The sequence below is a fragment of the Dasypus novemcinctus genome, chromosome 18 (assembly GCF_030445035.2).
Source record: "Dasypus novemcinctus isolate mDasNov1 chromosome 18, mDasNov1.1.hap2, whole genome shotgun sequence".
In the NCBI taxonomy this organism is placed as follows: domain Eukaryota; kingdom Metazoa; phylum Chordata; class Mammalia; order Cingulata; family Dasypodidae; genus Dasypus; species Dasypus novemcinctus.
In genome coordinates, this window is record NC_080690.1 from 66697903 (window position 1) to 66712664 (window position 14762).

At 57.9% G+C, this 14762-nt stretch overlaps 2 protein-coding genes across 3 annotated transcripts; one reads left to right on the forward strand and one right to left on the reverse strand.

Moving 5' to 3' along the window:
• Positions 1-440: 440 nt before the first annotated feature.
• Positions 441-8262, forward strand: GIPR (gastric inhibitory polypeptide receptor). Of its 2 annotated transcripts, XM_058280445.2 has the most exons (13): positions 443-636; positions 1050-1149; positions 1553-1660; positions 2153-2256; positions 2931-3034; positions 3176-3320; positions 4165-4324; positions 4501-4561; positions 4693-4762; positions 4879-4967; positions 5054-5192; positions 6627-6668; positions 6752-8262. In XM_058280445.2, the coding sequence occupies exons 1-13, from the start codon at positions 565-567 to the stop codon at positions 6968-6970; spliced, it is 1413 nt and encodes a 470-aa protein (XP_058136428.1). In that variant the 5' UTR covers positions 443-564; the 3' UTR covers positions 6971-8262. The 2 variants fall into 2 exon arrangements, with proteins under 2 accessions (XP_071065444.1, XP_058136428.1); XM_071209343.1 differs by lacking the exons at positions 6627-6668; positions 6752-8262 and having other exon boundaries at positions 441-636; positions 5054-6616.
• A 1842-nt stretch (positions 8263-10104) lies between these two features.
• On the reverse strand, positions 10105-14479 carry SNRPD2 (small nuclear ribonucleoprotein D2 polypeptide). Its single transcript, XM_004481545.4, has 3 exons — positions 14367-14479; positions 12387-12566; positions 10105-10375 (listed from the first exon to the last, which is right to left on the reverse strand). Coding segments are annotated over exons 1-3 (357 nt in total). The 5' UTR covers positions 14369-14479; the 3' UTR covers positions 10105-10200.
• Positions 14480-14762: the final 283 nt, after the last annotated feature.

The following is a 14762-nucleotide window of genomic DNA, read 5'->3' on the forward strand; positions in this document are numbered from 1 at the left end:
GCTGACTCCGCACTTGATCCACATCGGGGGAAATTTATAGGGCTGGGTTCCTACGAGCTACTCGGACTCCAAAGAGTGGGAAGGCCGACGGGGGTTTCAAGGGCCCCCGGCCTTGGCTGACGGTTTCTACGCGCTCTCCTCCAAGGCGGCCCCCGGGTTCCCCCCAGCCTCTAGGTCTAGACTCCGGGTGACACCAGCGCTTCCGCCCTGCCCAGCTCTAGGGCAACTGCCCGCTGGGCAAACAGCCCCCCTGCCGCCGCCGCTGCCCGGGCAACGAATTCGGGGCGGGCCCGGGACTCCCGTGCCGGAGCCGGCCCCGCCCCCCGCCGGGCGCCCCGCCCCCCGTCTTCTCCCCCCCCCCCCGCCCCAAATCTTGGCGGGTGAGGGGGGGCCCCGGCTAGACGGTCCGCGTCTCGGGGTGGGTGGGCGTGAATCCCGAAGGCTGACGGGCGTTGGGGCTGGAGTCCGAGGGGGGAGGCGCCTGACTCGGCCCTCGGACCCCCCAGGCCCGACTTGCCCCGGCGTGAGCCCGCCCTCGTCCCCGCATGCCCCGCCGCCCGCACGATGCCGAACCCGCGGGCCCGGCGGCTGCTGCTGCTGCTCTCGCTGTGGGGGCCGCTGGTCCGGAGGGCGCAGGTGAGGCCCCACGAGCTCGGGACTCGAGGCTGGCGGGGAGGCCTGGGTCCGGTGCTGAGTGCCCCCCCCAACCGCAGAGGGAGTGTGAAGACTGGCCCGCTCGCCCGGACTCCAGCTCTGATGGTGGTTTCCAGGCCCTCTTCTTTCTCCCAATAAATCCTCCTGGTGGTTTCCAGCCACCCCTTCCCAAGCGTCCGGAAGGGTTTCCAGGCCCCCCCAGCAAATCCCCCTGGGGCTGTCTAGGCACACTACCCCTCCCAGGACTTTCAAGCGATTTCCCAACCACCCAGAACTCCCGGGCAAAGCCGAAGAGCCCCTTCCCAGGCCTTCTGGGGTCCCACGCGAAAAGTGCTGCCGGGAAGCGGGGTCTGTTGGCGGGGGGGGGGGGGGTCCTCCCTTCTCGCATTTCTTAGACAGGCTCTGAGGGGCAGACGGCGACGGAGCTGTACCAGCGCTGGGAGCGGTACCGCAGGGAATGCCAGGAAAGCTTGGTGGCCGCCCGGGCCCCCTTAGGTGGGGCGGGAAGGAGGGGCTGGGGAGGAGTGGGTGGGGCCGGGGGCGGGCCTAGGCTTGGCGGGCGGGCTGGGGGCGGGGCTTGGCCTCGGTGGGCGGGGCCTCAACCTGAATGCTGGGGGCGTGGGGTCTGGATTAGTGGGCGAGGCCTGGAACGATGCTTGAAAGGGGAGGGGTCTGGGGCGGGGCCTGAAATGGAACTTGAAGGGGGTGGGAAGAATTCTGGGGAGGAGCCCAGAAATGGGAGGGATGGTGGGTGGGCGGGGCCATGATGTGGGAGGAGCTTGAGGCAGAACCGAGAACGGGGGCGGGGGGTTGGGGGGAGTTGGGTGCTGAAGACTGAGCAGCGCTGGGGCCCGCAGAACCTTAGGTTCACCGGGTGGGCCCCCCTGCCTGCCTCCAGGCCTCGCCTGTAACGGGTCCTTCGATATGTACATTTGCTGGGACTACACTGCACCCAACGCCACTGCCCGCGCGTCCTGCCCCTGGTACCTGCCCTGGTACCACGACGGTGAGGCGTCCCCTGACACAAAGACCCCTCAACCCGTGCCCCAGACACCCCCTGGCTCACCGGCACCCCTTCTTGTGCTCCTTCCTGTCCAGCTGTGTCTCTCCTGTCTCTTCAACGCTGGCTGGGTCATCCTGGCCCTGGCTGGGCCACTTAGTGGCTCTTCTCTTTCTCTCTAGCTCTGTGAGGACCGTGGGATTCTCATTTTCTCTCCTTTTCCTGAGCCTGCCCCTCTCTGGGCACCCTGGTATTCCTGGTTTCTGTGTCCCCAACTAGTTGTTATGTAACCTCTTTGTGCCTCAGTATCCTCAGCTGTAAAAATGGGGATGACGATTGTGCCGATCTCACGGGCTTGTTGTGAATATTAACGAGTACATGGGAAGTAAAGGGCTGTTGTCACCAGCATTGTCACTCTGGCTGTCTCTGCCTTTGCTTCCCAGGTTGCTCTCTGTCTCCATCTCTCTCTGTGCCTCTGATTCCCTTGTTTCCCCACAGTGGCTGCAGGCTTTGTCCTCCGCCAATGTGGTAGCGATGGCCAATGGGGACCCTGGAGGGACCATTCCCAGTGTGAGAACCCAGAGAAGAACGGGGCCTTCCAGGTGCGAAAAGATGGGGGGTCCAGGTTAGGACGTCCAAGGAGATGAGAAGGCAGCACCCTCAGACGGAGCCCCGAACCCCTTAGACTGCTCAGGGTTCTGGGCTCCAGTGATAGACACTCAGCTCCAGCTTGTTCAAAGAAGGAGAGAGAAGTGTATCGGCTTCTGGGCTTGAAACGGTACATCAGGCCATTGCTCCAGGCACAGATGGATTGAGGTGGTCACCTGGTGTGGCTGGGAAACTCTCTGCCTCTCATCATATCATGGTCCTGTTTTCCTCTGTGCTGGTGTCATTGTTCCTGTGGGGTGACAAAGGTGGCCCCCATTAGCGCCATGCTCACATCCTAACACCTGAGCAATACTGTAAAGACTGAGCTCCGTCCTCAATAGGTCCAACGTGAGGTCCCAGGACTGCCTCTCATTGGCTTGGTTTGGGTCATATGCCTGCCCTGAACGCAGCACTGCGGGGTGGTAAGGTGTTAGAGAGAAATGCTCTGATAGGCGACATGCCCAGCCCTGAGCTGGGGGGGTGGAGTTAGTCCCACCCAACAAGGTGGATGGTTCCCCAAGAGAAAATTGAGCTGTGGGCCAGGAAGGAAGAGCAGATGTTCTTCCATCCCCCTTCTGAGCCAGGGGAAGGGTTGGGCCTTGTTCCCAGTCCCCCTCCCCCCCACCAGGACCAAAGGCTGATCTTGGAGCGGCTGCAGGTCGTGTACACCGTCGGCTACTCCGTGTCCCTCGCCACGCTGCTGCTGGCCCTGTTCCTCCTGAGCTGCTTCAGGTGGGGCCCGCGCCCTGGGCGGTGGGGGCAGGGTGTGGTCAGGCTCCACAGCGCCCACCTCCGCCCGGGTTCAGTGTGCTGTGCTGTGGGGCTGAGGATGCGTCTCCACGGGGTCCCCAGACTGCCTCCTGCCTCCCCCAGGAGGCTGCGCTGCACCCGCAACTACATCCACATCAACCTGTTCACCTCCTTCGTTCTGCGGGCCGCAGCCATCCTGACCCGGGACCGCCTGCTGCCGCCACCTGGCCCCTACTCTGCGGATCGGGCCCCAACTCTCTGGAACCAGGTGAGCAGCAGCCCACGGTTCCCCAAATGGGAATGTACCTCCTCTGGGGTGGCCAGGAAGCACCCAGGCTACTGTCAGTCTCTTGGCTCCTCCCAGTCAGCCTCCCAGCAGTAACTGAACTGTCCCACCCCATCAGCCCCAATAAGGGAATCCTCCCTTCCCTGTCCCACATCGTCTCACCCACCATTGGACTTGCCCACCAATGGGAGAATCCACCGGCTGGAGGTGAGGCAGTGTCAGGATGGGAGAAACCAACTGGGGGAATTAGGTAGAGACCAATTGCTACTGGGCAATAGGGTGGGAGAGAGTAGAGATTGGGAGACCTTAAGGGAGAAACCATCTGGCAGGAAGATTTGGGTAATTTCTGTTGTGCCCAGGAGATAAAGTGGTAAAGCCCATTGCTGGGGTAAAGGGGAGCGTGTATTGAGGGGAAAAGCTTGCAATGGGGAGATGGGTCCCACAAATTGTTAGGAAGCCGTGGAGCGGGAGAGTCCAGCACTGGTGGGAGAGGCAGGCGAGCTGGGAGTATCCTTTTGATAGTAGAAGAAATTTCAATTCTTAGAAGGAGATGGGTGGGAAAGGCCATATTTTGGGGGTCTGGGAGAAACTCTGACAGCAAGATGGAAGATGCCAGTTATTCGGGGGGGTGGAGAGGGAAAGTTCATTTAGGGGAGGAGAACAGGGAGAGAAAAACCAGCGACAGGTGCTGCCCTGTGGGGATGCAAAGCCGGAGGAGAACCTTTGGTGGCAAGAAATGGGGGTGGAAGGAGGGCCGGATGGGGGAAGGCTTGGGGACACCCTGGCGGCCCCGACTGCCCTCTGCCCGGTCCCGGCCGCCCCCTAGGCCCTGGCCGCCTGCCGCACGGCCCAGGTGGTCACCCAGTACTGCGTGGGCGCCAACTACACGTGGCTGCTGGTGGAGGGCGTCTACCTGCACAGTCTGCTGGTGCTCGTGGGAGGCTCGGAGGGGGGCCACTTCCGCTGCTACCTGCTGCTCGGCTGGGGTGAGCGGCGGCCCGTCCCCCGCGCGGCCCCGCGCGCCCCCGCCCGCCCCCGCCCGCCTGCGCCCCGGCGGGGCTGCGGCCGTCGCCGCGGGGGAGTTGGCGGGTCTGGGCCCCGCGGGGCCGGTGCGCGTGCTGACAGCTGCGGCGGGGCGGGGGGCGGGGCGGGGTCTGCGCAGGGGCCCCCGCGCTTTTCGTCATCCCCTGGGTGATCGTCAGGTACCTGTACGAGAACACGCAGTGAGTCGCGGGCTCTGGGGCGGGGCCGGGGCGGGCGGGGCCTTGAGGGGGTGGGCGGGGCTGGCGCGTGAACGCGGGTGCGGGTGAGCCTCTGGGTGTGTCAGACTCTTAGCCCTCACCCCCTCTCCCAGGTGCTGGGAGCGGAATGAGGTCAAAGCCATCTGGTGGATCATCCGCACCCCCATCCTGATGACCATCCTGGTAAGGCCATCCCGCCTCCTCCAGGCTGGCCTCCGGGACGTCCCTTCTGGGGAAGTCGCGCGTTCCCCCTTCCCAGGACGGCCGGGGAGCCGGCTCAGCCTCTCGCGCTCCCGCAGGTTAATTTCCTCATCTTCCTCCGCATTCTGGGCATCCTCGTGTCCAAGCTGCGGACGCGGCAGATGCGCTGCCCGGATTACCGGCTGAGGTGAGGGCGGCGGGCCAGGGGCGGCGGGCAGGGGGCCGCCCGGGCTGCGGGGCGGGCCAGGGGCCACTGGCGTCCTCTCTCCCCAGGCTGGCGCGCTCCACGCTGACGCTGGTGCCGCTGCTGGGAGTCCACGAGGTGGTGTTTGCGCCCGTGACGGAGGAACAGGCCCGGGGCACGCTGCGCTTCGCGAAGCTCGGCTTTGAGATCTTCCTCAGCTCCTTCCAGGTGCTCGGGGCAGGGAGCTGGGTGCTTTCCCCCGAGGGCCCAGGGCTCACATCATCCCGTGGCCCAGCCACTGGAGGCGGTGGAAAGATGGCATTTGGTTCATTCATTCATTCATCGCCCAGTCCCAAGCTGGCACAGGCCTGGGCTGAGGGAAGCAGCGGGGACCGAGGCGGGAGACTGGTAGCCCCAGCAGTCCTGTCTCCCCGTGACGAGCAGAGGCTTAGGGGCCAGACAGACCTGGACCCCTTAGGCTACGGTTCCTTCCCAGCCGCGAGGTTTAGAGAAATGCCTTCACCTCGGGGGCAGGACTAGGGCCAGGCAAGCCAGGTGCCTGGGATGTAACATCCAAAATTGAGGGCTGACCTTGCACTTGCTTGCCTCACCCTGGTCCCCACCCTCCTCACCCTCCAGTGGCTCGGCTTTTTCATCTCTAATGTAGGGAGGATACCAGTCTCAACTCACGAAGCCGTTCATTCATTCAATTCAGCAAAGGCGTTCTGAGTCCTTTCTCTGGGCTAAGCCCTCTTCCAGGCTTACTGCGGGGATCTAGCCAAGAACCAAATGGATAAAGGTCTCTGCCCCCTCGTGGGAGAGACACAGAATACACGATGCATAAGTAAATACACAACATGTCAGATGGCAGGACGTGCCTGGAGGGGAAAAAAAAAAAAAAAGCAAGAAGAGAGAATGAGGAGGATCCGGGAACGGGGGCGGGGGGTGGTGGTTGCTGGTTTAGACAGGAGGGTCAGAGAAGACCCCCTGAGAACAAGACAGTGGCGCCGAGACGCCGGGAAATGAGAGAAGCAGCCAGGCAGATAGTTGGGGAAATGGTCCAGGAAAAGGGCCAGCAAGTGCGAAGTCCTGGGGGCGGGAGGGGGCCTGGTGTGATTAAGGAGCCTGGGGGGCCAGGGAGAGCCCCGGGAGGAGGGTGCCGGAGGCAGAGGAGCGAGGGGGCTGCGGGGAGATGGGCTCAGGGAGGTCAGGTGCGAGGGTACACAGCGCGGGACCGTGGGGGCTGAGGCGAGTTCTTTTCGCTGAGTGAGCCTTTGAGCTTCCCGAGTTAGATTTTAACAAGAGTCCTCTGGCTCCTGAGTGGGGAATAAGATGCAGAAAACGAACGGGCACTACAGCTTCTTGTCTGTTAATAACTCACTTCTCACAACGCGAGTCCATGATTCCCCCGTTTTACAGAAGAAGAAACTGAGGCACGGGGGGGAGCTAAACAGTTTGCCCCCGTGGGGAAGTGGGAAACCCTGGCAGCCCAGCCCGCGAGGCCGCCCCCGCGGTGTAGCTCAGCGCAGGGCGAGGAGGAGCCTGCGATAGTGGAGGACCTCGGTGGCGGCAGCTTTGGGTCCCGGCAAGGGTCAGGTCTCTCTCCGCGCGCTTGCGGCCCCGCGCCCACCGCTGACTGACCTCCCGCCGCTTCCCGGGCAGGGCTTCCTGGTCAGCGTCCTGTACTGCTTCATCAACAAGGAGGTAGGAGGCGCCCCCGCCCGCCGCCCGCGCCCCCCGGCGGCCGCGCCGGCAGCGGCGCCGCCTCTGACGCCCGCCCTCTGCAGGTGCAGTCGGAGATCCGCCGCGGCTGGCACCGCTGCCGCCTGCGCCGCGGCCTCGGCGACGAGCAGCGCCGCCCGCCCGAGCGCGCCTCCCGGGCCCTGCGCTCCGACTCCGGCCCCGGCCCCGGCCCCGGCGAGCTCCCCGCCGGCCGCGCCCGGTCCTCGCAGACCGTCCCACGGCCTGGGGACGAGGCCAGCCGGGTCTTGGAAAGTTACTGCTAAGCAGCGAGATCCCTCTTGTCCACTCAGTTAGCGGGTATTTATTGAGCGTCTACTGTGTGCCAGGCCTGGGGTGGGGGGCGCTGGAGAAAAAGGGGGGAATGAAACGGAAGACAAGATCCCGGCTGTCTTGGAGCTCACAATTCGGTAGGGGAAACAGAGCAGAGAGACAAAACGTCATATATGCTGTGAAGTGGCCTACGAAGGGAAATTAAAGGGGGCCTAGGGTGGTCCCGGAGGGCTTCTCTTGGGAGGTGGCATTCAGTCCACGCCTGAAAGAGATGAAGGAGACAGCTTTTGGAGGAAATGGAGGACGAGAGTCTAGGCAGCAGGAACAGCATGTGCAAAGACCCTGAGGCAGGAAGGCGGTTGGTGTGTCTGGGGAACAAAAGTCAGTACTGTGTGGCTGGAGGACAATGAGGCAGAGATGGGTATAGAGGAGTGGGCAGGGGCTCAAGAGCTGTGATTTTATGCCAGCTGCATCGATTGCTAGGAGAGTCTCATGGGCTAATGTGTTCAACAGACCCCTCTGGCTGCTGTGTGGGAAAATAGGCGGTGGAGGACTGGGGTGGGAGCCGGGAGTCTGGTGAGGCGGCGAGAGCAGGCAGGAGGTGACGGTGGCTGGCCGAGGGCGGTGAGGTGAGAAGCGATCAGCTTCTGGAGCCGTTTCAAAGGTAGGGCTAAGAGGATTTGCTGATGGACTGCACGAGGAAGTCAAGGCAGGCTCTTAGGCTTGAGGTGGTGGAGAGAGGAAATAGGGAGATGGGATTTCGGGCAGGAGGAAACCAAGAGTGGCCTGTAGGATTCCCAGGGAACCAGAGAGAGGGATCTGGCGCAGACGGACTGGTGAGAGCTGGAGTCCTGAACCTGACAGGCGCTGGCATCCAGAGAAGGGGCTTTGGCCTGTGGATATCAAACACCAGCAACTCGGGGCAGCCCTCAGACCCAGAGCCTAGCTGCAGAGAGGCAGGGCCCACTGCTACCTGAGATGGGCAGTCTCTGGAAACTGGGAGAATTGGAGGGGAAGCTGACAGCCTCGCTGTGGCAGTACCACTTGCACACTTGCGACGCCCTCGCTCCATCTCCCCCACCCCCAACTTCAGTTAGTACATACCCAAGTGTTGTCCGGACCTAAGTGTTGTCAGTTTTTCTCCCTGGGTCCCCTGGCTCCCTGGACAAATGTCCCCCATAGCACCAGCCCCCTCACACTTGTGGCCCTGCTGGGTCCCCCTTTGTGGGTTCCGGGGAGTAGGGACCCAGGGCAGGGCCCTTGTAAATAAAGCATGAGAAATGGTTGTGGCTTGTCTCTTCCTTGTGGAGGAGAATGGATTCTGACAGGGGCCAGGCCTGAAGGGAGAGGACAGGAGTGGGCTGCAGGGCTGGGTGGGGCCTGTGGCGAACCAGGCCTCGCTGCCTCTACAGACTGGACTGCTCAGCTTCAGCCAGGAGTTGCTACCAGACAACATGGACACAGTGCTGCCACTGTCCCCAGTGTCTGAGAAGCCTCAGTTGGAAGGTTACAGATAATCTCCTGATGTTTAACTATCTGTGATATGTATGAATAAAAATTATATATATATGTGGGGGTTGGGGCAAACTTTTCCTGAGGGCTGCTTAGCGAGAGTGTGGGCTCCAGACCCAGTCAGGGTCTCACATCTTGGTTTGGCTACTCATTAGCTGTTTGACTTGTGGGGGAAAGTTTTCCACCTCTCTGGGCCTCAGCTTCCACTTACGGGAAAATGGGTATAGCATTGGCACCTTCAGCCTAGGGTTGCCTGAAATGTCAGCGAGTTACTCAGAACGCTGCCTGGTGTGAGGTAAATTTTAACTTTGCACAGTGCTGGTCTTGTCATCTGTGCTTTTACTTTCTCCCCAAAGGATGAGGAGAAACCACTTGGGGTGGTGTGAGGAGGTGGGGAATGTAATTAAACAGCAGGTGGCCTAGAGCTGGAATCTTTGCTGCCAGCCTCAAGGCAGTGAGACCGATTTTCATTTCTTAGCAAGTACAAAGTCGACAACCAGGGGGAAGCAGGGCAGGCATTCGAACCCAGGACTCCAGGACATGGGCTGTCCCTGCTCCTGCACACAGCCAAATCCTCAGGTCGGCCCCTGTGGCAGCAGCATGGCCCCCATTTTATAGATGAGGCTCTTGTGGCGCCATCCTGCTCCCCAAGTTAAGACTGGGAGAGCCTGGCTCCCTGGGTCTGAACACAGCCCTGTTATTCTCTAACCAGTGACCCTGGTTACTTACCCTTTCTGGGCTTCAGTTGTCCCGTCTGTAAAATGGGGTGACTCCAGTACCGAGCCCCAGGAGAGAGTTGTTCAGCCTTACCCCTTCCTCCAATAAATAAGGCTTCCCGTTTCTCCCTCTCCCCACGTTGTGTCAGGGCATTCCCTTAAAGGTAGTCAGGTTGTTGTCTGAGGGGCAGCAGTGCTCAGGGGTAAGCTGCAGGCCCCGGGGCAAGGCGGGTTTGAACCACAGCCATCGCCACTCACTGGCTGCATGCCCTTGTGGAAGCGACTTCACCTCTCTGAGCTTCAGTTTCTTCTGGCAAACAGAAGCAACAAATAGTAGTTCCTGCCCCCGAAGTATTGGGAGGGGGCCTGGCAAGTGCTGAGGCCAGGGCCTGGCACCCTGATAGCTCCAGGGCTGAGCCGCGACTCTCCGAAGCTGGGTCCTGACTGCAGTGAACCCGCACATGCTCCCCTGTCCATGAGCAGGGCCAGGGCGCTCTTGGACCTGCTGTGTCCCCAGCAGTGCAACACAAACCTGGGCACCAAAGAGGTGCTTGGGTGATGTTTGTTGACTGAACAAATGGGAAAAAAAAGACCAAAAGAAGCTTTGAACCAGGCAGAGACTCACTGAAAGGCAGGGAGAAAGGAGAGACAAGAATGATGAGAAGCTAGAGAAAATTAAAACAGTAAAGAGCAAGAGCTCCCTCCAGCATTGGAACTGAGAGGCCATTTCCACCCAGTCCCTTCACTTCACAGATGGGTAAAGGAGGCCTGGGGGCAGGGCTGGGCCCTGTCCTGCTGGGACAGGTCCTGGTCCTGCCAGGGCTTAGCCCCACACCTCCAGCTGCCCCCCTCCCGAGTCTGCCCCACTCCCAAGGCCCTGGCAACACAGACACCAGAAGAAAAAAACACGGGGGCTTTTATTATTATTATTTCTGACCCGAGGGCAGGTCTTAGCAGGAGGAGGGCCGGAAGTTCTGGCGGTGGGGAGGAGGCCCCTACTTGCCAGCGATGAGTGGGTTCCGCAGGACCACGATGACCGAGTCCCCGCGCAGGAACATCTTGGAGATGTAGCGGTCCTTGTTGACTGGCTTGGACTTTTTCTTGCCCTTGCCGCTCTTGGGGACCTCAGTCCACATCTCCTTCACGTTCTCCAGCACCATGTTGCAGTGCCTGGTGGGGGTAGGGGGTGGGGACACGCCAGGAGTGAGGGGGAGCCTGTGTCAGCCCCACCCGCCTGAACAGTGCTCACCCTCCAGCAGTGCGGCGTGGTGCCAGGACTGCTGCGGTTCCAACCCTGCCTGTGGGCCCCTAGGTTGGGACTTGGGCAAACTTCACCCATCTGAGCCTCAGTTTCCTCCTCTGTAAGACGGAGACAATCATGGAAGCTACCTCACAGGGTTGTTGTGAAGACTAAAAATGCTTACTGTGCGCTCACTACATGCACCGCTTCAAGCACAAGGGATATGGCAATGAGGCAAACAGGTCACACCCTGACCCTCATGGGGCTTGCATTCTAGCGAAGGGAGAACAAGAACTTAACAGAGCCACGCTATACTGTCAGGTACTGATTCACTGCTAGTCATTTGTCTGATATCTGATGACTGATTCCACGAACAAATGAGTTTGAGGGCGTAATAATAAATTAGGATTTGCAAAGAACTTTCATTCATATTAGAGGTAATGTAAATCTTAGTTGTTCTGCAAAGCAATAGAATTTGAAATGCCTGTGATTATCTTCAAAATCACACTGGGGGTGCAATAAAGCAGGGAACAGGGTTGAAGGAGCTGAGGGAGGAGCCACTATAAAGAGGCTGCCAGTTTAACCAAGCCAAAGCACACCCATTTGATGGAAATATTTTCAAGTAGTAAGGAAAAAAGAAAAACTAAAAGAAGAACAGATCAAGGAAACTCTCTATATCTTGCTATAGAACAACCCCCAGGAGATACTGTTGCATGAAAAAGGCAACCTAGGGGAACAGTCTGCCTGGAAATTATCTTTAGATAATTTGGTAACACCCACCTTCCTGTACAAACATTCAGAAACCCTGGAAAGATATCTGGAGATTGTTGGCAGTGGGGTGACCCTAGGTAGACCAGGGACAGGCAGGATGGCAACTTTACTATTTTGAGAATCATGTGAATATATTAGCAATTTGGAAAAATTAAATTAAAAGACCACCAGTGTGCCAATAAGGAACCATTTCTGACTTAATATTGTCAAGTGAAAAGCCAAGGTCTGAAATTACGTGTGGGCCGTCAACAGCAATTCAAAAAAGATTAAAGCCCCGCGAATGCCTATGGGTATGATGTCATCTTCAAGTCACATCCTTGGGAAGAGATCCTCAAAATGAGCCTTGGTGGTGGACCTGGGGAGGGTGGCCGGGGAGGAGAGACTTGTTCTCCTCCAGGTGCCCCTTGTAGCTGCTCACTTTGCCTCACATGCAGGTATTACCCATGAAAGAAAGTAACATACGTTAAATTTAACTAAATATAGAGTACACGGAAGGTCCTAATTAAAAAACATTTTTGTGGTATGTTAATCTTTACCTCCATAAAGCTGTTAAAAAAAAAAAAGACTACCATCACAAAGGATCCCTTGGATATGTGTGGTGAGCGTGCCAGTGTACAAATATGTACTGGGGTGGGAGGCGGCTGTATGGGGGCAGAGGAGGAGGAAGCAACGGAGAAGAGTAAAAAAGAAAAAAGAGTAACGACACATACCCACCACTTAGCAAGCACGTAACCACATGCCCAGCCTCCTCTAAGCATGCATCAATGAATCCTCCTCACAAACCCAGGAGGTTAATACGACTATTACCTCCAGTCTCTAGAGCAGATATTGGGGCACAGTACAATGAGTGACTCATCCAAGGTCACACAATTTGGAAGTGCTAGCCTGGGCTGGAACCCATTTCATCTTTGCAATGACCAGGATTGTTGCCACTGTACTGACAAGATGTAGTCACTTGGCAAGGGTCACACAGATGCTAAGAGGCAGAGGTGGGACAGGAACCCAGGTGGCTGGCTCCTGAGTGCATTCCCATAACCACAACTAGTGGGGCAACGAGAGACAGCCACACCTTGGGGATTTTTGATGTTCACATGTTTAGGCCCTTCAGGCTGGAGCTAGAGCTGCTTCTCCTGACCTGGAGAGATCACCTCCCAAGTCCCAGGTGCTCACCTGTCGAAGGCCTTGACACGGCCCAGGAGCTTCTTGTTGTTGCGACAGTTGATGAGCACTTGGGTGTTGTTTTTGACTGACTGCGTGAGCACAGAGAGTGGACCGGTGTTAAATTCCTCCTCCTCCCGCTTCTGCAGCTCCTCGGGGGTCATCTCACTCTTAGGTTTGTTGAGGAGACTCCTGAGTGGGCAAGCACAGGACCAATGGGTGAGAGGGGTTGGAGCGGGAGCACAGGTGGTTTCGGCCTTGCCCTTGGAGGCCCCTCAACCTTGCCCTAACCCTCCTGATCAGCCCTCTCTCTTGGCACCATCACCTGGGTCCCTAACAGACATTGCCGACTTTACATGTCCAAGGTTGAGCTCAAGATCACCCAACCACTGGGAAACGGACTTTGGCCCAGTGGTTAGGGCGTCCGTCTACCATATGGGAGGTCCGCGGTTCAAACCTCGGGCCTCCTTGACCCGTGTGGAGCTGGCCATGTGCAGCGCGCAGCTGGCCATGCGCAGCGCTGATGCGCGCAAGGAGTGCCGTGCCACGCAAGGGTGTCCCCCGCGTGGGGGAGCCCCACGCGCAAGGAGTGCGCCCGTGAGGAAAGCCGCCCAGCGTGAAAAGAAAGAGCAGCCTGCCCAGGAATGGCGCCGCCCACACTTCCTGTGCCGCTGACGACAACAGAAGCGGACAAAGAAACAAGACGCAGCAAATAGACACCAAGAACAGACAACCAGGGGAGGGGGGGGGAAATTAAAATAAATAAATAAATCTTTAAAAAAAAAAAAAAAAGATCACCCAACCACCAAACCCACTCTATCCACAGCTTTCCCTGTCTCCACCCTTTCACTTCTCTGGGCAAGAAATTCTCATGTCAACTTGTAACTTGTCTCCTGTCTTCTCTCATATCCTACATCTATCTAATCTGTCAGCAAAACATGCCTCTGCCTCTTTCTCACCATGGTTACTACCTTGGCCTAAACCGCCATCATCTGCCTCCAAGTCTTCCTGGTCTCCCAGAGCAGCCCAGGGGGTTAAGACCAAAGTCATATTACATCCCTCTTCAAAATCCTCCCAGGGTGCCCATCTCAGTGTAAAAAGTAAAATCCAAAGTTTTCACAATGCCCTACGCTCTCCCCCACTACAATGGCCTCTTAGGTGGTCCTTTAAGATACTGGACAAACTTTCATCTTAGGGTCTCTGCATCTGCTTTTTCCTCACTTGGATATCCACACAAAGAGCTGTGTGGTTCTCTCCTTCACTTTCTTTAGATTTTTGCTCAGGTGTTACCTTCCCATTGTGGTCTTCTGTGCTAGTCATTAATTTAATGTCTCACAAAATTGGGCATTGTTCTTACCCTTCCCTACTGTTTTGATTCACAGCCCTGATCACCTAATACATTATATACTTTATTTGCCTGCCTCCCCCCACACAAGGTGCATCGGGAAAGGGATTCTTTTTTTTGGGGGGGGGGGGGGAGGTGAGGGTTCTGTTTTATTCACTGATGCGTCTAATGTAGTTCCTGGTACATAATAAGCACTCAATAAACACTTGGTGGAGGAATAAATGAGTCAAACTATCCCACTGATTCATTATCCATGGAAGTCGGGAATTACACTGAAATTCCTGGTCAAATTATCCGCATCAGCCCCTTACTTCAAACCGTTTTTCCTTAGTCCTAACTCCCTTCCCCGAGGTCCTTTATCAGTAAAGTCGCTCCCCTTTAAAATTCACCTCAGTGAGTCTAGTTTCCTGGGAAAATCCCCAGCCCGTTATCTGATAAAAGAGCTCCTTCTCCTGAGCTCGCGATCTGTGAAAGGCCCGATTCTCAAACTCATCAGGGAAAAAGTGCGCCACTTTACCCATACAATTTCTGCCTTCGCTCCCGGCTGGGTATCAGGAAAGGGTTCTTCCCACCCTTTTCACCCGTTCATCAGCCAAATGTACATCCCCCACCCCACTCCCAGCCTCCCACTCCTGCCCCGGTCTCACATGATGATAAGAGCGTTCTAAGATCACCCCCGTCTCCGCCGCGTTGCTTCGCCTCTGAAGAAAGAACGAGACCGAGGCGGGACTTCCGTTTCCTGCAGCCCACTTCCGTGTACGCCTGCGCAAACCCAACCAGCGCCTGGGGGCGTGGCCTGTTGCCATAGCGATCCCCGCCGGCCCTGTGCAGCTGTAGGATTCAAGCTTTGGGTAGTGATTCGAAGCCATTCAAGACCCTAACAGGGCAGATAGTCACGACGAGGGAGGAAAAAACGAAAGGGATCCGACTCAAGTCATTTCATCGGAGGACAGACTAGTATGAAGGGAGGAAATCGACACTTCATTTCCAAATACCCGCCGATGCTGCTCTCGGGGGCGCGGCCTCTGCGAAGCCAATCAGCT